This window comes from Mobula hypostoma, chromosome Y (assembly GCF_963921235.1).
Source record: "Mobula hypostoma chromosome Y, sMobHyp1.1, whole genome shotgun sequence".
Taxonomy (NCBI): domain Eukaryota; kingdom Metazoa; phylum Chordata; class Chondrichthyes; order Myliobatiformes; family Myliobatidae; genus Mobula; species Mobula hypostoma.
The window spans coordinates 1,373,144-1,394,783 of record NC_086130.1 but is presented as its reverse complement, the minus strand read 5'-3'; the positions used below and the strand labels follow the sequence as shown (position 1 = coordinate 1,394,783).

Sequence of the window (21,640 nt, the reverse complement as noted above, 5' to 3'; positions counted from 1 at the left end):
CTGGCAGTGGTGGATATTGTTTGTCCTGAAAAGAAATCTTTATTTGCATCTATCAGCCTGTCAGCAAGAACGATCACATGGCGAGTTGAAGAAATGTCAGCAGATGTTAAAAATTGTTTAAGGGATGCGTGCAACGAATTGCATTTTTTTTTCAATTGCGCTTGATGAGAGCACAGACTTGAGAGACACTGCGCAACTTGCAGTGTTTGTGCGAGCAGTGACCTCAACTTTTCAAATTTTTGAAATGTTTTTTCAACTAATTCCTGTGAAGGAGACGGTTACTGGGGCAGACATTTTTGAACCTTTGTTGAAAATGATGTCTGAAATGAAACTTAATGTGTCGAAGCTAATTGGCATCACAACTGATGGGGCACCAGCAATGGTGGGACAGAAAAACTAAACTCAGTTCTTTGATTACTAATTGGCAGCCTTGATTAAGCACAAATGATTTTCTAGCATGTGTTATACATTAATTTGAGGCAAAACATAACTAGATGTATTTAAATGGATAATCCCCATATTTCAAGGTTTTTATCGCATTTATCTGTCCCATCGTCGGCTCATTAATACACGATCTGGCCCACAGAGGCAAAAAGGTTGCCGACCCCTGCTGTTAAACATTATGCTAACCGTAATGCTACAATGTCACTTGACAAGACTAACCAACATCCTCTGCTGTTATAAAAACTCAGGTAACTGAAAGTGTGTCCTATCCAGATCACATAAATTCAATACAATTTCCCTATATCTACTACCCTTGACTAATACCTCAATATTTGAGGCCTCAATGAGCTGCTCAACTTCCTGGTTTATTAATATGCACCATAAATACAAGTATATAACTGCATTATTCAATCTGTAATGGCAGTCTACATTGCGGAAATTGTTAGCCACAGAACAATTATTACCTTTTTCTTCTCAGAGAGCTCAGTCCACATCCTGGCCAATTTTCGTGTCAGTTCACTTTCCGAGAGTTCTGGCTCCTCCTCTTGCAACTTCTTGCGCTTCTCTTCCGAAAAAATGAACATGGCAGAGATTGGACGCTTTGGTTTGTCAGTAGTTGTCTGATAACAAACGTGAGAAGAGACCCTTTAACCATTTGCGTACTACAGCAGCTGGTCTTTCACTTCCTTTACCATTCTCCCTTGGTCCTATTTAATTCAGAACCACTTTCCCACAAAGGACATCACGACACATACCTCAAACTGTGATGCATGAAAACAAAGCTCGAGCCTATCCAGATGTGGATGAACTCTTGTGGGTGCAGAGGACCAAATGCACATTATCAATTTTCCTCTAATGCCTACCATTCCGGTAAATACAATACAGGAGATTCTGCAAAGCAGATTTTTCCTGCCAAGCTGTCTATTTGCCTTTTTAATTACCACTGAAATGTATGATGTATGTAACTAATCTACCCACATCGATCATTATTTCAGCTCAGAGCAGAAATATTTAGAAGTTATTCAAAAGATGAATAATTAAGTGGAGTTGTCTGGATTCATATTTAGTTCTAATTACGGTACCCAAACAGTAAAAAATTTGATTTTCAAAGGAATGGAACAAAACATTCAGTCATATTATTAAATGATTATCATTGCCAAGCTTTTGGTATCCAGCGTTTTGAACATAGAAGGATAAACAGAATCCTGTAAGGGTACACCAAGTTAGTGAACAAGGTTATTCTTACTACTCTGGCAGCACTTTAAATTGCCATGCATATACATAAGCACTGAACTCTTAGCAATGCTGCTGCATAGATATCCCCACATGAAAAATGTAATACCCAGTTCAATAGATAACTAAGGCAGCACAAATTGTTGTAGGAGAAGAAGGCATTCAGTTAAATAAAAATACATAAATAATCACCTAACTACATATTGATTGGGCATCAGTTTATTACTTGGATTTTCAGAAGGTCATTGATAAGGCTCTGCACATGAGGCAGCTAAACGAGTTAAAGAGCCCATGATATTACAGGAAAGAAACTAAGACAGTTAGAACAATGCCTAACTAGTAAGATAAGGACAAAGTGTGCGAATAAAGAGGGCCTTATCTAGCTGGCTGCTGGTGACTACTATCATTCAGCAGGGGTCAATATTGGGACCACTTCTTTTCACATTGCCATCTATTTAGATAATCATGCACTTTGGAGGAAGGAAAACAAAAAGGTGTAGACTATTTCCTAAACTGGAAGAAGATTCAAAAATCAGACTTGGGAGACTTTGTGCAGATTTCCCTAAAGGCTAATTTGTAGATTGAGTTGATGGTAAAGAAGGCAAATTCAATCAGTGTTAGCATTCATTTCAATAGAATTAGAATATAAGAGCCAGGATGTAAAGCATTGGTAAGGCCCCTCAGTGAATTTGGAGCAACTTCAGGTCCTTATCTAAGAACAAATGTGCTGGGATTGGAGGGGGGTCCAGAACAAGTTCGGAAGAATGATTCCAGATATTAAAAATTAATGCATGGAGGACATTTGACGGTTCTGGGCCTGAATTTGATGGAGTTTGGAAGATTAAGGTTATTCAATTAAACCTACTGAATATTGAAAGGCCCAGACAAAGTGGATATGGAGAGTATTTTTGCTTAGTGGGTGTTTAGAATCAAATGGCACAGCCTCAGAATAGAAGGACAACCCTATTTTCTTGATCATTATCCCAACCACTCACCTTCCAACTCAGGGGCCCCAAACTTCAAGTAGGGTTAAACTCACCTCAACATGTCTTTTACAAAGGGTTGCCAACTTTCTCACTCCCAAATAAGGGACAAAATTAGCAGTCAAATCCCGGGACACTTTACCCCAGGGAAGTCTACCATGACCATGAAGCCTTGTGTGAGCACCTGTGTGCGCATGTGTGTACGTATTGATTTTTTCCCCACAAATCGGTTTTGGCTTAATCTTCCCAACTATACTGTACATACATTATTTCTACTTTATATAGGCTGTGTATTTATCATATCATTCCTGCTTTTACTATATGTTAGTGTTATTTTAGGTTTTATGTGTTATTTGGTATGATTTGTTAGGTTATTTTTTGGGTCTGGGAATGCTCAAAAATTTTTCCTATATAAATTAATGGCAATTGCTTCTTCGCTTTTCAGATTTCCGCTTATGAAATGTTTCATAGGTACGCTCTACCTTAGCGGGGGGAAATACGGGACAAGGCGGTCCCATATGGGACAAACCAATTTAGCCCAATATACAGGATGTCCCGGCAAAAACAGGACAGATGGCAACCCTATGTTCAAGTACAACAGTGTGTGACTGAGGATAGGTGCAGCTGACTCATATCGTTTCCTTGCAGCCTGGTAGCACATGCTTTGCGGCCCAGTGGTTGGGGACCACTGTTTTAACTGAAACAACTACTCATTTGCTATTATGTGCTTCAACAATGCCTGCATACCACTTGCCCTATTTCCACCTGGATCTACTTAGGGTAAACAGTATTGATAAGAACCAACAACCTATTGCTGGATAACTACATATAACAAAGGAGCAAAGGAATAGAGAAATTTGGAACATTTTGCAGTAATCAAGCTAAAGACAAGCAGGCTGCATCTTTTTGTTTATGTATCGTAAATAATTACGTGCATCTAGAATGAGAGATAACAAATGAGGCAATAAACACAACTGAAATAATTTAATTGAAAACTGTACTATTTAAAATCACAGTCACATCTCATTTGAGTTTGAATCTATTCTTTACAATTTCATTTGGATTAAACAAACTGGAAAATAAAAGAGCCAACTGAATGAATTCATATTTACAAGAATGGTTAGAATAGTTGAAAGCAAGTATGCAAAGTAAGGCAAGTTAATGACAAAGATAACAAGTAAAGAAACCAAAAACACCCTGCCGTATGGATAAAGGCAACTGAAGCAAGACGTGAGCATCAACTATAATTCATTATGAGTTATATCTATAAGTATGTGAATTGCATTAGTCAGTATGCTACTATGAGATATGCATATGCCTCACTTAAAGAACAAGCCAAGTCTTTGATCCCTCAGCTCTCTTGTTTTCCTTCTAATTAGTTTAATGTTTTGAAGTTATAGACCAATACAGAACAGACCATCACTAATTCGACTATCGGTAATCCGGTTCCTTCGATAATCTGGCACTGATTATGCTTAATGTGATCCTTCTGTAATTTTCACTAATCTGCCACTCCTCAGGTCCCAGTGGTGCCGGATTAGTGAAGGTCGACCTGTATTCAACAATGCATTTAGCAATCTCAACCCTACTTCCAATTTCATCATCAGTCCCACCATTAGATGTCACCCTATACTACTCTAAAATCAATTTTCTTGCAGGCAGTTACAGGCAATACAATAGAATCAATTAAAAACTACACACAAAAACAGGCAAACAACCCAAAATATTAGATAGATAACACTGAGAACATGAATTATAGAGTCCTTCAAAGTAAGTCCATAGGTGGTGGAAATATTTAATTGTTGAGGTGACTGAGCTCAGGAGACTGATGGTTGAATCAGGTGATGAGGTACCCAATGTTCCTGCTCCTTTATGATAGCAGCAATGTGAAGAGAACATGATTTGGACAGTGAGGACACTTGTTAATAGATTCTGCTTAGTGCTTCTTACAGGTATGCTCAGTAGTGAAAGGGATTTTCCTTTGATAGCTTGGACGTACTCTGCTACTTTCTGTAGATTTTTTTTCATTATTCTGATTGGTAGTATCACCAGATCATGATACAAACAATCAGATTCAACCATCTATAGAAATCTGTCAAAATTTTTAATGACATACCAAATCTATGCAGACCTCTAGGAAATCAGAAGTGCCTTCTTTGTAACTGCACTTACATGCTGGTCCCAGAAGGTCCTCTGAAATGCTAAAGCAAAAAATGTAAATTTACTGACCCTTAACGAGAACTGGCTAATGGACATCCGGTTTCTTCTTCCTGCAATCAATTATCAGTTTTTTGGTTTTGCAGGTGTTGATGAGAGATTATTGCTGTGGCACCAATCAGCCAGATTTTCAATTTCTCTCACAAAAAATGTGGCATCATTTAAATACATGGGGCATTCCATACCCCTGACTTCTTAAGCAATGGATGACATATAACACTCAAGCTAAACCAGCCTACTGGAAGCAAGTCAAAAATACCCATATAGACATACCAGTAACTTTAAAGAGTCTTCAGAGAAAAGTAATAACACCTCATATGGAAACTGTAGTGGATTCCATTTAAATGGGACACATTAGGATCAGTACATCTTGGCCCAAATAAATGGCTGCACCAATTAGCTGAAGTTTCATGGAAATAAATAAAAAAATATATAAAAAAAGATAAACTGCCATTTAATGGAGTAACAAATTATATATGTAAATGAAATGCAGAACAAATTAGACTACTACTACAGTACCATAAAACTTTGTATAAGTTCATAATAGTTAATAATGTAGGAATTCATTCACTGTATGCTGGTACTTTTTTTTGATTGACTGTAAATGATCAAAATCACCTGATTTATACACCAAAATCAGGTGTATAAGATGATGAGAGGCATTGATCGTGTAGATAATCAGAGGCTTTTTCCCAGGGCTGAAATGGTTGCCACAAGAGGACAAGGTTTAAGGTGCTGGGGAGTAGGTACAGAAGGGATGTCAGGGTAAGTTTTTTACTCAGAGAGTGGTGAGTGCGTGGAATGGGCTGCCAGCGACAGTGGTGGAGGCGGATACAATAGGGTGTTTTAAGAGACTTTTGGATAAGTACATGGAGCTCAGAAAAATAGAGGGCTACAGGTAACACTAGTAATTTCTAAGGACAGGACATGTTCAGCACAACTTTGTGGGCCAAAGGACCTGTATTGTGCTGTAGGTTTTCTATGTTTCTAGACACCTAGTACAGATGATGGAGTTTCTTCATACAATGATTGCAATGTTTGCTTCTTCTAAATCTTCATTTTCATTTTAACATTGTAACTTCTACTGAAGTAACCAGAGACAACAGACCAGGGGCAACTACAATGAAATTCGATCAGGTAGCTCATGTGTGGAAAGTAATTACTTTACTGTTTATCTACAAAACAAAAACAAGATAAATATCCATATCACCATCCATGCAACTTCCAGATCTAATAAAAAATTTGGATTTTAAAACCAAAATATGGTACTATAGCCTGAGGCAATAATCTGCTGAAGGACTTCACAATTGGCATCTGTGGAAAGGAATGTCAAGGTTTTGGTTGAAACCTGCATTAGAACTCCTGCATGTAATACAACAAACTTCAAATTAGTTATAACACCTGGAACCCTTACATAGTATCGTATTATCAAGATAATCCTATATTACATTTCACATTAAATAAAACAAAATTCTACAATGAATGTGGCATAATTGAAGTGAACTGGTTAAATATTGCATGTTTTATGGAAGGACTCAAGGAGGTAAAGTAAGTGCGTAAATCTGATTTTAATCAGAACCACCACAGAAGAGAAATTACTAACATTCAACATTTGGTGATCAGATAATTAAAATATAATCCATAATCAGTGCCTAAGAGAGGAATATGATTAATTGGGTCCTTGGTTTGCAATGGCACTTGAGATAACCACTACAACAGTTTCAACAATATTAAATCAAATGAGGTTTACAATATTTAATGCAATAATGTAATAAATCTGTTCAGCTTAAATTTCCAACATTAAAACTGGACACTGTGCAACAAACTGGTGTGACAAAGATTGATTCATTTCTCTACACATAATATGAAACTTTTCCATAACATCAGAGATAAAATCAAAAATGCCTGGCCAAACATTATTCTGCACCTTTGTGGCATCTGAAGGAGATGAAGGGACACCTCTCACTCCACCCTGCTTTAGGTTGCTTGCTGTTTTTTTGTTTAATCCAGTCATCTTTTCCTCAGACAGGACTCTTTGCTGTTCATGCTCAGGAAGGCTCTGCAATAGGGCAACAAATGTTTAATTCAGTTACATGAAAATCCTAATATACAATACATAGTTGCTTTAATCCCAATATAAAATATTTTTGTAATTTCATCAAAGAAAAATGGAACAATTTATTCTATTCATTTATGACACATCCCATCAACAATTCAATGACACAAACATAACTTTGTGTCCTCAGCCTCCTACTGTACTTCCTGTACACTCTTGTATGCAGGACCATATTCTGATAAAACATCATCTACAAGTTTGCTGATGTAATGAACCATATCTTAAATGACAATAAGTTGAAGTACAGAAAGGAGAATGCTCAATGACATGACAACAATTTTTCCATCATTGTCAATAAAACAAAACAGCTGGTCACCAACTTCAGAAAAGAAGGGCATTGCATATGCTCCCATCTGTATCAACAGTGTTGAGGTTGTAAAGGCTAACATCTTCAAGTTCCTGTGTGTGAACATCACTAATAACCTATACTGGTGCATCCATGTTGATGTTAAGAAGATTATGAGTTCCTCTTAATTCCTTAGGAGGCTAAAGAAATTCAGCATGTACCAGTTAACTAACCAATTTTTATTGATGCATCATAGAAAGCATTTTGGATGTCTAATTGTTTGATTTGACAAATGTTCTGTTTGTGACCACAGGAGCTCCAGAGAGAGTTTATGGAGTGATCATGTTGAGTTTCAGATTCTGAACCTGAAGCTGATTCTGATTTTAGTCACAGCTCAACACATCACAGAAAGCCTAACCTTTCATCTCACTGCCTCACCTAAACATTTTTCTTTTCCCCTCTCCCATCCGCTGGAAGATACAAAATCCTGAAAGAATGTAACACCAAGCTCATGGACAGCTTCTATCTCACTGTTATCAGATTCTTGAAAGATCTATTGCACAGTAAGACGAACCTGTAGCCTCGCAATCTAACTCAATATGATCTTTCACTTTATTATTTACCCGCACTGCCCTCTTTCAGTAGCTTTTACTCTTTATTCTGCATTATAATTCTAAGTAATGTTGATCGATAATCAGTATGTATGACAAGCTTTTCTTATTACTGTCGGCCCTCTGCATCCACAGGGGTTTGGTTCCAGGACCCCTCGTGGATACCAAAATTCGTGGATGCTCAAGTCCCTTATATAAAATGGCAAAGTATTTGTATATAATCTACGCACACCTTCCCATATACTCTAAATCATCTCTAGATTACTTATAATACCTAATACAATGTAAATGCTATGTAAATAGTTGTTATAATGTATTGTTTAGGGAACAACGACAAGGAAAAAAGTCTGTACATGTTCAGTACAGACGCAACCATCGTAGCTCTTCTGGGAATACTGATGCTGCCTCAGCGAAAATAGTGTTCATGTTTGTTTTGCAGCGAGCCATTATAGAGGCAGCACACACCCCGGGCAGCAAAGCGTTCAGCGTCTGTTCTGCAGCAAGCCGTTATAGAGGCAGCGTGGACGCCATAGCTTTGGACTGCATGAGATTTTCACTACGTTTGACAGTGCTGACAATTGAAAAGTTTGACTTCAATTTTGAAAGGGCAAGTAGGTTTAGGGCAGGTTTGCAGGATGTTTTGAGCGCTTACAAATATTGTTACAATTATGATAGAAAAACGCGTGAACCTTCCAGCGTGTTCGCTGTCTTCCCAATTCTGGTAAGTGAAACTACACTGTACTGTACATACATTATTTCTACTTTATATAGACTGTGTATTTATCATATCATTCCTGCTTTTACTATATGTTAGTGTTATTTTAGGTTTTATGTGTTATTTGGTATGACTTGATAGGTTATTTTTTGGGTCTGGGAACACAAAAATTTTTCCCATATAAATTAATGGTAATTCCTTCTTCAATTTAATCCTTTTCTGCTCTACTTTCGAATAGTGGGGGAAACCTGTACAGTATTTTCGATCCGCGGTTGCTTGAACCCGTGGATGCAGAACCCACGAATACGGAGGGCCAACTGTATCTTTGTAAATAAGACAATACAGTAATCCACAATCAATACCAATACAATGACACCTACCAGCAAAAAGCGATGAAGATTAATTTCATATTCTTTCTTTTTCTATTGGAAGTAAACAAATAAACCAAGTTATTATAAGCTAATGTCTGCAGCCCCAAAATCCAAAAATCTAATTTATTCTTCTTTAAACAATTGTAATTATATCCCAAACTAATCACCTGTTGGTCACATGCAATATCTATTCAATATCATACAAGTCATCAGGATAATTGAGGAATAAAGACTATTGTTCATTCAGGATCAGAAGTAGTCGAATGACTTAGTCATAGATTTCCACATCAGATTTCAGAAAATGAAAATTACTGCCACACTGACCTGTTCACATCGTTTCTGATACGCATCCTTCTCTTTCTGAGACAACATCTTCCATTGCTTGCTGCAAAGAACCATGCGTTCTGTGCTTGGAATATCTTTCATGTTGGACATCAGTTCAGCACAATAAAGAGAATAACCATTTCTAAAATCAAGAGGAAGTAATAACATTATATATCAATACTGACACAGGAATAATGGCAAGTATACTCTCTGGAATCATAAATCGATACTGATACAAGGAAAATAACAACAAGATCAGAAGTACTAATAGTGTAGGTTACGTCTCGGTAAAGTCCTTCCTACCATTGAGCATATCTTCACAAAGCACTGCTGCAAAAAAGCAGCATCAATCATCAGGGATCCCACCAGTCAAATCATGCTTTCTTCTCACTGCTGCCATCAGGAAGAAGTAAAGAAGCCTCAGGACTCACATCACCCTGGACAGATATTACCACTCAACCATCAAGCTCTTGAACCAAAGTGAATAACTTCACTCACCTTCACTTGCCCAATCAACAAAATTTCCCACAACCTACGGACTCATTCTCAAGGACTCTTCATCTTGATATTTATTGCTTATTTATTTATTGTTATTATTTCTTTCTTTTTGTATTTGCACGGTTTGTTGACTTGGCTGAAGGCAATGCAGAATTGGTCTTTCAATCATTCTAATTCATATTTGATTATGGACTTATTGAATATGCCCACAAGAAAATAAATCCCAGGGCAACGAGAGGGGAGAACGCGTTGGACCTTGTTTACACAAACATTCCCAGTGCGTACTGGGCGGAGCCCCACCCCCACCTCGGTTACTCAGACCACACCTCTGTTACGCTAATCCCAGCATACAGACCGCTCGTCAGGCGCTCCAGACCAGTTCAGAAGCAGGTGAAAACCTGGCCAGCAGGAGCCATCTTTGCTCTTCAAGACTGCTTTGAGCACACTGACTGGCACATGTTCAGGGAGGCTGCAACCGATGGCGACTCTACCAACTTAGAGGAGTACACGGCATCAGTGACTGGCTACATCAGCAAGTGCATCGATGACATCACTGTGACCAAGACCATCACCACACGCACTAACCCGAAGCCACGGATGACCGCGGAGGTGCCTGCGCTGCTGAGGACCCGTGACTCTGCCTTCAGAGCAGGTGACAAGGCAGCCCTAACAACAGCGAGGGCCAAACTGTCCTGGGCCATCAGAGAGGCAAAGCGTGCACACGCCCAGTGAATCCACAGCCACTTCCAGGACAGCGGCGACACACGGTGCATGTGGGAGGGCATTCAGGACATCACCAACTACAAGACAACACCACCTGACTGTGTGGGTGATGCCTGCCTCCTAGATGCATTGAATAACTTCTATGCTCGTTTTGAGGCAGAAAATGACGTGATGGCGAGGAAGACCACCCCTCCTCCAAACGACCAGGTGCTGTGTCTTATTGTGGCCGATGTGAGGGGAACCCTGTGCAGGGTCAACCCACGGAAGGCTGCTGGACCAGGCAATATTCCTGGCAGAGTGCTCAGAGGATGTGCAGACCAGCTAGCTGAGATTCTCACTGACATCTTCAACATCTCCCTGAGCAGCACCGTCATTCCTACGTGCTTCAAGGCCACCACCATCGTTCCTGTGCCGAAGAAGTCTTCAGTGTCCTGCCTCACCGACTATCATCCTGTTGCACTCACAGTCATCATCATGGAGTGTTTCGAGAGGCTCGTCATGAGGCACATCAAGACCCTGCTGCCCCCCCACTACACCCGCTGCAGTTCACATACCATCCCAACCGTTCAAGAGACCACGCCATTGCCATCACCCTCCACCTGGCCCTAACCCATCTGGGCAAACAAGACACATACGTTCGACTGTTGTTCATAGACTTCAGTTCAGCATTCAACACAATCATTCCTCAGAAACTGAATGGAAAGCTGAGCCTACTGGGCCTGAACACCTCCCTCTGCAAGTCAGTCAGTCCGGATCGGGAGCAGCATCTCCAGTACCATCACACTGAGCACGGGGCCCCCCAGGGCTGTGTGCTCAGTCCACTGCTGTTCACTCTGCTGACCCACGACTGTGCAGCAACACACAGCTCGAACCACATCATCAAGTTCGCCGATGACACGACCGTGGTGGGTCTCATCAGCAAGAACAATGAGTCAGCATACAGAGAGGAGGTGCAGCGGCTAACGGACTGGTGCAGAGCCAACAACATGTCTCTGAATGTGAACAAAACAAAAGAGATGGTTGTTGACTTCAGGAGGACACGGAACGACCATTCTCCGCTGAACATCGATAACTCCTCCATAGAGATCATTAAGAGCACCAAATTTCTTGGTGTTCACCTGGTGGAGAATCTCACCTGGTCCCTCAACACCAGCTCCATAGCAAAGACAGCCCAGCAGCATCTCTACTTTCTGCGAAAGGCTGAGAAAAGACCATCTCCCACCCCCATCCTCACCACATTGTACAGAAGTTGTACTGAGAGCATCCTGAGCAGCTGCATCACTGCCTGGTTCGGAAATTACACCATCTCGGATCGCAAGACCCTGCAGCGGATAGTGAGGTCAGCTGAGAAGATCATCGGGGTCTCTCTTCCCAACATTACAGACACTTACACCACACGCTGTATCCGTAAAGCAAACAGCATTATGAAGGACCCCACGCACCCCTCAGACTAACTCTTCTCCCTCCTGCCATCTGGCAAAAGGTACTGAAGTATTCAGGCTCTCACAACCAGACTGTGCAACAGTTTCTTCCCCCAAGCCATCAGACTCCTCAATACTCACAGTCTAGGCTGATACCTGCATCATTCTGCTCCTGGAGGTCTATGCCACAGTTCTTGCCACCTCAAGTTCACTTTCATATGATCTTGTAAAAAATGCACACAAATTCGAGAAGTTGCAATGGTCAGTTCTTGAACGAGATAATTAAGCAGGATTAAGCTACCTAAAATGTAGCTTGGTTACCTCAGGACTGGATGGAGAATGGAAATTCGACAAGTGTTTAACAAAAGAACTGACCAAGAAATATAGAGTTTAGGATAAGGAACAGATTGTTTGGGAGATAAGTTAAGAGACATATCTTACTACTTAAAGGTAGTTATTTGGAATTCTCTTTTTCAAGCAAAAGGACAATCAAATAATAATTTTACGTCTGTAGTAACGTAATTTATATGAAGGCTATCTAATAGGTCAGAGGTAAGGCACATCAGTTACGATCTCAATTTATAGCAGGGTACCAACAGTCAAGATAGAATACCTTTCATCTGAATGCCATAAAGAGTGTTGAACAACAATGTCGTGTAGTCATAACAGTGAAAATTGTCTAGGCAGAAAATTTTGTCAATAACAAAACAAAATTGAACCAACAGGATAAATTTCTAACAATGTTAAAACCACAATGTGGTTAAAATGCAGAATACAGCATGCTTTCCATCCTGCAAATACGAATAGTTTATTTAGTTGTTACATTCAAAATTTCTTCTATAGACACATTTAGGAAATAAACGTACGGAGGTGGTTTTGTGGGTCGACCATCAAACTTATCCTTGAGCTGTCTTTCTGCTTTGGTCAGAGTATTCTTGGTCAAATCATCCAGACTGATGCTTTGTTCAGGGTGACGTAAAACATAATCTCTCATAGCTTCCTGCAAACAGAAAATTTGATTTCAACTACTCCATCAAAATTCTTCATAATTTTGAAACATTCTTAATAACTTCCTCCAACTTCTCTGCCCTGTGAACAATTCCAGTTTCTTCAGTGTCTCCTGTACCTAACTATCTTCTCCATGCGTGCTGCCAGATTATGGCTAAAATTCATTTCCGTAAGACAAAGGAGCAGGTCGGCCATTCAGCCCATCGAGTCTGCTCCGCCATTTTATCATGAGCTGATCCATTCTCCCATTTAGTCCCACTCCCTTGCCTTCTCACCATAACCTTTGATGCCCTGGCTACTCAGATACCTATCAATCTCTGCCTTAAATACACCCAATGACTTGGCCTCCACTGCCACCCGTGGCAACAAATTCCATAGATTCACCACCCTCTGACTAAAAAAATTTCTTTGCATCTCTGTTCTGAATGGGCACCCTTCAATCCTTAAGTCATGCCCTCTCATACTAGACTCCATCATCATGGGAAACAACTTTGCCACATCCACTCTGTCCATGCCTTTCAACATTCAAAATGTTTCTATGAGGTCTCCCCTCATTCTTCTAAACTCCAAGGAATACAGTCCAAGAGCGGACAAACGTTCCTCATATGTTAACCCTCATTCCCGGAATCATTCTAGTGAATCTTTTCTGAACCCTCCCCGTCAGCACATCCTTTCTTAAATAAGGAGCCCAAAACTGCACACAGTAATCCAAGTGAGGTCTTACCAGTGCCTTATAGAGCCTCAATATCACATCCCTGCTCCTATACTCTATTCCTCTAGAAATGAATGCCAACATTGCAATCACCTTCTTCACCACCGACTCAACATGGAGGTTAACCTTAAGGGTATCCTGCACGAGGATTCCCAAGCCCCATTGCTTCTCTAACTTTGAATTCTCTCCTCATCTAAGTAACAGTCTACCTGTTTATTTCTTCAACCAAAGTGCATAACCATACACTTTCCAACACTGTATTTCATTTGCCACTTCTTTGTCCATTCTCCCAAACTATCCAAATCTCTCTGCAGACTCTGTTTCCTCATCACTACCGGCCCCTCCACCTATCTTTGTATCATCAGCAAACTTAGCCACAATGCCATCTATTCGATAATCCAAATCGTTGATGTACAACGTAAGAAGAAGCGGCCCCAACACGGACCCCTGTGGAACACCACTGGTAACCGACAGCCAACCAGAATAGGATCCCTTTATTCCCACTCTCTGTTTCCTGCCAATTAGCAAACACTCTATCCACGTATGTAACTTTCCCATAATTCCAAGGGCTCTTATCTTGTTTAGCAGCCTCATGTGTGGCACCTTGTCAAAGGCCTTCTGAAAATCCAAATAGACAACATCCACTGCATCTCTCTTGTCTAGCCTACTGGTAATTTCCTCAAAAAATTGTAATAGGTTTGTCAGGCAGGATTTTCCTTTAAGGAATCCATGCTGAGTTCTGCCTATCTTGTCATATGCCTCCAGGTACTCTGTAACCTCATCCCTGACAATCGACTCCGACAACTTCCCAACCACCGATGTCAAGCTAACAGGTCCATAATTTCCTTTTTGCTTCCTTGCCCCCTTTTTCAATAATGGAGTGACATTTGCAATCTTCCAGTCCTCCGGAACCATGCCAGAATCTATCGACTTTTGAAAGATCATCGCTAATGCCTCCGCAATCTCCACAGCTACTTCCTTCAGAACACGAGGGTGCATTCCATCTGGTCCTGGAAGTTTATCGACCTTTAGACGATTCAGCTCCCTGAGTACCTTCTCTGTCATAATTGTGACTGCAAACACTTCTCTTCCTTGACACCCTTGAGTGTCCGGTATACTGCTGATGTCTTCCTCAGTGAAGACTGATGCAAAATACTCCTTCAGTTCCTCCGCCATCTCCTTATCTCCCATTACAATTTCTCCAGCATCATTTTCTATCGGTCCTATATCTACTTTCACCTGTCTTTTACGCTTTATATACTTGAAAAGCTTTCAGTATTTTCTTTGATATTATTTGCTGGCTTTCTTTCATAGTTCATCTTTTCCCTCTTAATGACCTTCTTAGTTTCCTTTTGCAAGCTTTTAAAAACTTCCCAATCCTCTGTCTTCCTACTAAATTTTGCTTCCTTGTATGCCCTCTCCTTTGTTTTAATTTTGGCTGTGACTTCTCTTGTCAGCCACAGTTGCATCCTTTTTCCATTTGGAAATTCCTTCTTTTTTGGAATATATCTCTCTTGCACCTTCCTCACTTCTCACATAAACTCCAGCCACTGGTGCTCTGCCGTCCTTCCCGCTAGTGTCCATTTCCAGTCAACTTCGGCCAGTTCCTCTCTGATGCTACTGTAATTTCCTTTACTCCACTGAAATACCAACACATCAGATTTCAGCTTCTCTTTCTCAAATTTCAAGAGTGTGCAGCTTCAATTTCTCTTATGCCACTTTAAAATCACAGCCTGCCCCATTTACCAATTACATCTCCCTGAAACCCAATTGTTATTCCACTCTTCAATTATATTTCAACACTATCAATAACAAACTTTGAAGTGATGCTGAATAGTTTTCCTTACTCAGAGGAACTTCCTGAATTATTCCACATTTCTATTTTGGGTCACTTTTACTTGCATTTTTTCTCACTCTTTTTATCAATTGCCATTGCCATATGGACTTTATATTTTAAAATGAACCCATGCAGGCAGTGAGGATTACCTGAGTACTTGCCTCTACTGAAAGTATATTCCTAAAGACACTTATCTATGAAAGATATAGTCATAGTCACTTAGCTACACATTTGGAGAATGCATATATAACTCTTAATCATGGCCATTTCTCAAATCAAACTTTTAGCAAAAGGTAGAATGACTTAAGTTTCATCACTTTGTCATATAAATAACCCTGTTCCTGTACTGCTCTGCTAGGAAGAGATCACTTTAGTCGCCATTTATTTACCTCATACAGTTCTTGCTGCTCTAAGCTCTTTCCAATCCACTTGAGTCTTTTCTTGTCAGACAGCTGGGACCACTGCTTACCCAGTGCCTCTTTAACATCCTTCATAGTGGCCTGGAAAAACATAAGGTTTATTGATACATGGCATTCATCAAATGATAGCTACATCATTTGATTGCCAGGTAGCCAGCAATCCTGGGCTTGGACTAGTTGGCAACTGCAACAAGGGCAGCCATTCAAACTAGGTTGAAGGCCAGCTGTTGCACATCCACTGCAGATAGAGAAATTTATTAAGATTTGTAAATCCACTATGTTTGATCTGTAAACTACATAAACAAAACACTACACATTAGTTCTCCAAAATGTTGAGCCTAGGAAAGTGAAAGAAAATCAAAGGCATGATTAAAAAGAATTTCTCACAAATGGTCATCCACCTGAAATATTCATGTTCATTACTTGAGGTACTGTTTAATCAACTAACTTGCTATAGTATTTTATGTAAAAGTTTCTTATTCGCTTTAGCCTACATGATGTTTATATAAAAACAGAAGATTAGGGTTCTCATCAAAATACAATGACAGCAAAATTTTAATTTAGAGATACAGTATGTTAAATGACCCTTGTGACCCATTAAGCCCATGCTGACCATTTAAAACCCATGTGACAAATTAATCTGCTAACTTGCATGGCTTTGTAATGTGGGAGGAAATGAACACTTGGACAAAATCTACAAACTCCTTACAGTCAGCGATGAAAAGGAAACCCCTGTCACTACTAACTGCTACCCTATCATGCCACGCCACACCTCATTAGCTGATCTAATCCGCTTCAACATTAAATGATAAGTTTTCACTAAACACAAATCTTTCTTGGAGAAGGTAGAACTTAAGCCTTATTACTAGATGCAAGTCAGAATCAAGACTAATAGATGGAATAAATCAAATTAACATCCTTAAAAACCAGGGTTGAGCTGACGGCACTTGAACTTTCAGTACAGAAAGAAATTTCATGCTTGTTTTTGCGGAAAATGTTCCTTAACCTGACATCAAAGATCACCTGCTGGCCTTTGATTTCATTGAGGCTGATATGATGTTAACTGAAAACTATCCAAAAGTTTAACAATCCCAAGTACCAATAACCTCATTCAACATATCATATCTATAGTTACCCAATTTGTTTAATGTAAATACAAGGTGGCTTTTATGTACCCTCCAAATGGAGAGAATAAAAGATCAAATAATAGACTTTTGATACAATAGAATAATAGAAGGGCAACAGTTCCTCTAATCTTGCTGATTTACACTAGGATCCCTTACTGAAATCACTAGGAAAAATACACATGGGTTTGGTTGACTATTCTGAAGGGAATGCTGAAGGATATGTGAATTTAGTTACTTTCACATAATCATCCAGGTCCTTCATGAACCAATGAGGGATCCACATGTCCCATGCCACTCCAGTCAGTCATAATTTAGGAGGTCAGGGCATGAATTTAAATGTAGACACAGCTCTATAGATTACTTTAGAAAAGGCGAGCTATGTTCCATCATTTTATTTTGGTGGTGATGAATCAGCATACAGGAGGGAAGGAGACTGAAACTTTGGCTGAGTGGTGCCATAACAACAATTTCTCACTCAATGTCATCAAGACCAAGGAGCTGTTTATTGACTTCAGAAGGAGGAAACCAGAGGACAATGAGCCGGTCCTCTTTGGAGAATCAGCAGGGCAGAGGGTCAGCAATTTTAAATACCTCGTATTATCATTTCAAGAGGACCTGTCCTGGGCCCAGCACATGAATGCAATTATGAAGAAAGCACAGCAGCGCATCTAATTCCGTAGGAGATTGAGGAGATTAGGAATGACATCTTAAACTTAGATGTACTTCTATAATGTTTAGTGGAGAGTATATAGACTGGCTGTATCACAGCCTGGTACGCCTTTGAACTGAAAATTAGTGGATAAGGCCTTTTCCACCACAGGTAAAGACCTCCCAACATTGAGCACATTTACACAAAACGCTGTCACAGGGAAGTGTCATCTATCTTCATGGACCCCTATCACCCAGGGCATGCTGTGTTTTCACTGCTGCCATCAGGAAAAAGAAACTCAGGACTCACAGCATCAGTGACAGTTATTATCCCTCAGCCATCAGGCTCTTGAACTAAAGAGGATATTATCTTCACTCAACTTCACTAGCCCCATTGTTGAAATGTTCCCACCAACTTTATTGTCCTTTGCACTCTGGTTGAACATCCATATTGGGAGGTCTTTCAATTATTCTATTATGGTTATTATTTGATGAATTTATTAAATATGCTTGCAAGAAAATGAATCTCAGGATTGCATATGTACTTTGATAATAAATTTACTTAGAACTTTGAAATGTTACACTTATTAATCATTAAAAGGTGAAATAAAAATACAGAGTATATGCTTTTACTTAAATCTCAAAAAGTAGCTAATTTCTATTATAGACAAGTAATGGTACTGGGCCTCATTGAACATCTTTCTAAGGCAGTTTTCACTTCGTTCAGCCCTCCACATCAGCAGGGACAGAAGTCATGTCTGCCTGATGAAGATGGCAAAGTCTGTCATCAAAATGTAAGTTAGAGTTGATATCTGTTACCGACTGGAAGCCCGAGAAGTTTATTTGTCATATATGCTGAGAAAGCATTAGATTCTTTTATCACTCTAGTACTCCACACTCATAATGTACACAATGAGTTTATTTGCAAAACTTAAAAGAATGCTTTAATGTATTAGAACCAAAGCATTGCTAAATATTGCAAGTCATGAGGGCTTGTACAAAACTACTAATGGAAACCTATGTATAATGCCTAAATTTACTGATAAGGCATTAAAAGAAAGCAATGTCTGTGGATCAGAAACCAATGCCTCAGATGTTGATGTCACTCATCAAATCTGTTCTCAGTAGTTAAGTTTTCATATAGCCAATTATGAATAGAAAATGCAAACACCAATCAATACCTTTGGATGCATCTTCATGAATGCCTTCTTCTCATGAAGATACCACAACTGCTGTGGTGTTTTAGGTTTTTCTGGAACATCTGTTCTCTTTACACTCTCAAGTAGTTCAGGATGATCCTCTCTATTTGAGAGAAAAACAAAATCAATTTTGTTACTTTTTTAGGTAACAATTTAAATAGTTAAGTTAGTTAGTTAGTTAATTAATTAATTAAATCAAGTATTACCATGCTCTCCAGAATGTTAGGTAGTTAATTAATATTAATTAAACAGTTTCTGATTCTGGAATGGTTGCAGTGATATCAACATCAGAAACGTCGATAATCTCAATCTTGAAACATACCTCCATCATCAATACCTTAACCCGTATCCTCATTATTCTTAGTAATTTCCTATTCATCTTGTTTGGACCTATTACCACTGGAAGCAGAAGAGCCAAGAAGACTCAAGAGCCCTAGTCTCTTGTGGTAAAGTAACTACTTAGAATAGATCACTGAGAATCATGGGGAATTTAGCCTGCCCTACCTTAGACTAGTTCAAGACCCAACCTACAAAATTAGCTAGACAGTTCAGACAGCAACATTATGGTAAGAGTATCTGCCAGTGACCGTAAAATAGGTCTATTAATTAGTGATTGAATATTTAACATCAGTATTGGAGAAACAATAGAAAGAACTCTACAGCCAAGAGCACAGTTAAGATTTGTGTACGGTAGGGACGGGGTGCATATATAGATTAATGGCAAATTTGCACAGGAACATTTCTTTTATTTGCCTGAAAAGTCCAAGCATCTGCATAAAACACACTTAAAGCTATACTGAACAAAATACTTAGAAAATTAGGAGCATTATCATCACTTTCTATCCATTCTAATCGCTTTTGATCATAGGTTTAATCACAACACATTTATCCAGGCTAGTGGTAAATGGTGATAAGTTAAAGAAGGTTTAATGAATCTTAGTGAATCAAAATGAATGTGGAGAGGGTGGAAAGAAGGATGGAAAGTCAAAAACATTAAGATATTAAATTGTTAGTCATTACCTGAAGCGGGCCATACTCTGTTCAAAATCTTCTTTCTCTTTCTGAAACTCCTGAATATATTTCATCTGCAGGTGCAAAAGAAGGCTCAAATTTCCTACTGTCAACTGTACTGAAAATGCTTTCATTTTCATATAACACTCTGACTCTACATCCTTTATGCAATTTAAGGACAAGTTCAGATAGGAAGATGCACTGACCTTTTTCTTCTCTGGCAACTCCTTATATTTCTTGGAAAGAATTTTAGTCAGGTCCAAGTTACTCATTTCAGGATGAAGCTTTGCATACTTGGCTCTTTTCTCCATGAAGAATCGAAAATAAGGTGTGAGAGGCTTTTTGGGAAAATCAGGATGATTCTACAATAAAAGAAACTGATTCAGAATCACTACTACATCATATCTGCACCCACTACAAAGTTAATTTCAAAAATGACACTAATGCAACAGTAGAAATGCATTAACCAGGTCTTGTAATTTTAATGTTGCAAGAAATTTCAGCAAGACAATGCATAAACACCTTTATTAACTATTCTGATTCTCCATTTTAACAAGATCTTCTGACCAAGCAATTGTCTCAAACATATTGAGAATGTTTTCAGGCACAATGCTTTTTATATTATAATTCAAATTAAGTGCAAATATAACCCTGGGTCTGTATGAGATTTTTGCTAAAATAAATCAATAAACTAGAACAATTTCTGTGGCCATTCTCCTTACCTTTGCATTTCTATGTCAAATACAGTAGATTCTGGTTAACTGGGAAACAATGGACCAGTACATTCTGACCCAGTTAAATGGCTGCTCTAGCAACACACATCAAAGTTGCTGGTGAACGCAGCAGGCCAAGCAGCCTCTGTAGGAAGAGGTGCAGTCGACGTTTCAGGCCGAGACCCTTCGTCAGGACTAACTGAAGAAAGAGTGAGTAAGGAGTCCCTTACGTTAGTCCTGACGAAGGGTCTCGGCCTGAAACGTCGACTGCACCTCTTCCTACAGATGCTGCTTGGCCTGCTGCGTTCACCAGCAACTTTGATGTGTGTTGCTTGAATTTCCAGCATCTGCAGAATTCCTGTTGTTTGCGTTTAAAAATGGCTGCTCTAAATAGCTGGTTTCATAGAAATAGTTAAGAGCTATCAGACAAAACCACCTTATAAGTAAGTAACAAATTATGTACTTAAATGAAATGAAGAACAAATTAGAACACTAACAATAGTACTACAGTACTATAAAACTGTGTATTAGTTCCTAATAGTTATTGATGGAAGAACTCATCTGCTGTGTACTTTCAATTGACTATAAAAGAACAAAATCAGCATTGAAATCTAGTTAGGTAATGGACTGTCTTCATAGAATGCTTTTAAAGACTGCACACTGCAAATCTTTATTTTTATTGGAACATTCAAGATAATTGTTGATAACTTCATAGTACTCAACTTGTTGAAATAGTGAAATCATTTCATTTTTACTCCATGCTGTTTCTGATGTCTCTATGTCTGAATGCCAAAACTGTGGTGATCAAAACAGAACTGAATTATCTTTTTGCATGCCCCCCACCCCACCCCACCAACTTTGTGGACTCTGAACTGATTCCTGCTCTTGGATAATCTAACCAGAGGAAGTGAATGTGGATACAAGGAGTTTCAGGTAATGACCAGCTAAACCTGAGACCATTCTCAGATAAATAGCTATTTGTTATGTAAAGAACATGAACTTTGAACTGATTCTTGCTATGGGA

At 39.2% G+C, this 21,640-nt stretch overlaps 1 protein-coding gene across 1 annotated transcript in view; it reads right to left on the bottom strand.

Moving 5' to 3' along the window:
- Positions 1 to 21,640, bottom strand: part of LOC134341068 (nucleolar transcription factor 1-like) — a 113,824-nt gene that overhangs the window by 55,741 nt on the left and 36,443 nt on the right. Inside the window, exons 4-12 of the mRNA XM_063038818.1 lie at positions 20,110 to 20,265; positions 19,913 to 19,977; positions 18,875 to 18,995; positions 15,889 to 15,999; positions 12,809 to 12,942; positions 9,301 to 9,442; positions 8,986 to 9,027; positions 6,805 to 6,936; positions 909 to 1,064 (exon numbers count right to left, since the gene is read on the bottom strand). Of these exons, the coding sequence (XP_062894888.1) occupies positions 909 to 1,064; positions 6,805 to 6,936; positions 8,986 to 9,027; positions 9,301 to 9,442; positions 12,809 to 12,942; positions 15,889 to 15,999; positions 18,875 to 18,995; positions 19,913 to 19,977; positions 20,110 to 20,265 (1,059 nt within the window). The remainder of the gene's footprint in view (positions 1 to 908; positions 1,065 to 6,804; positions 6,937 to 8,985; positions 9,028 to 9,300; positions 9,443 to 12,808; positions 12,943 to 15,888; positions 16,000 to 18,874; positions 18,996 to 19,912; positions 19,978 to 20,109; positions 20,266 to 21,640) is intronic.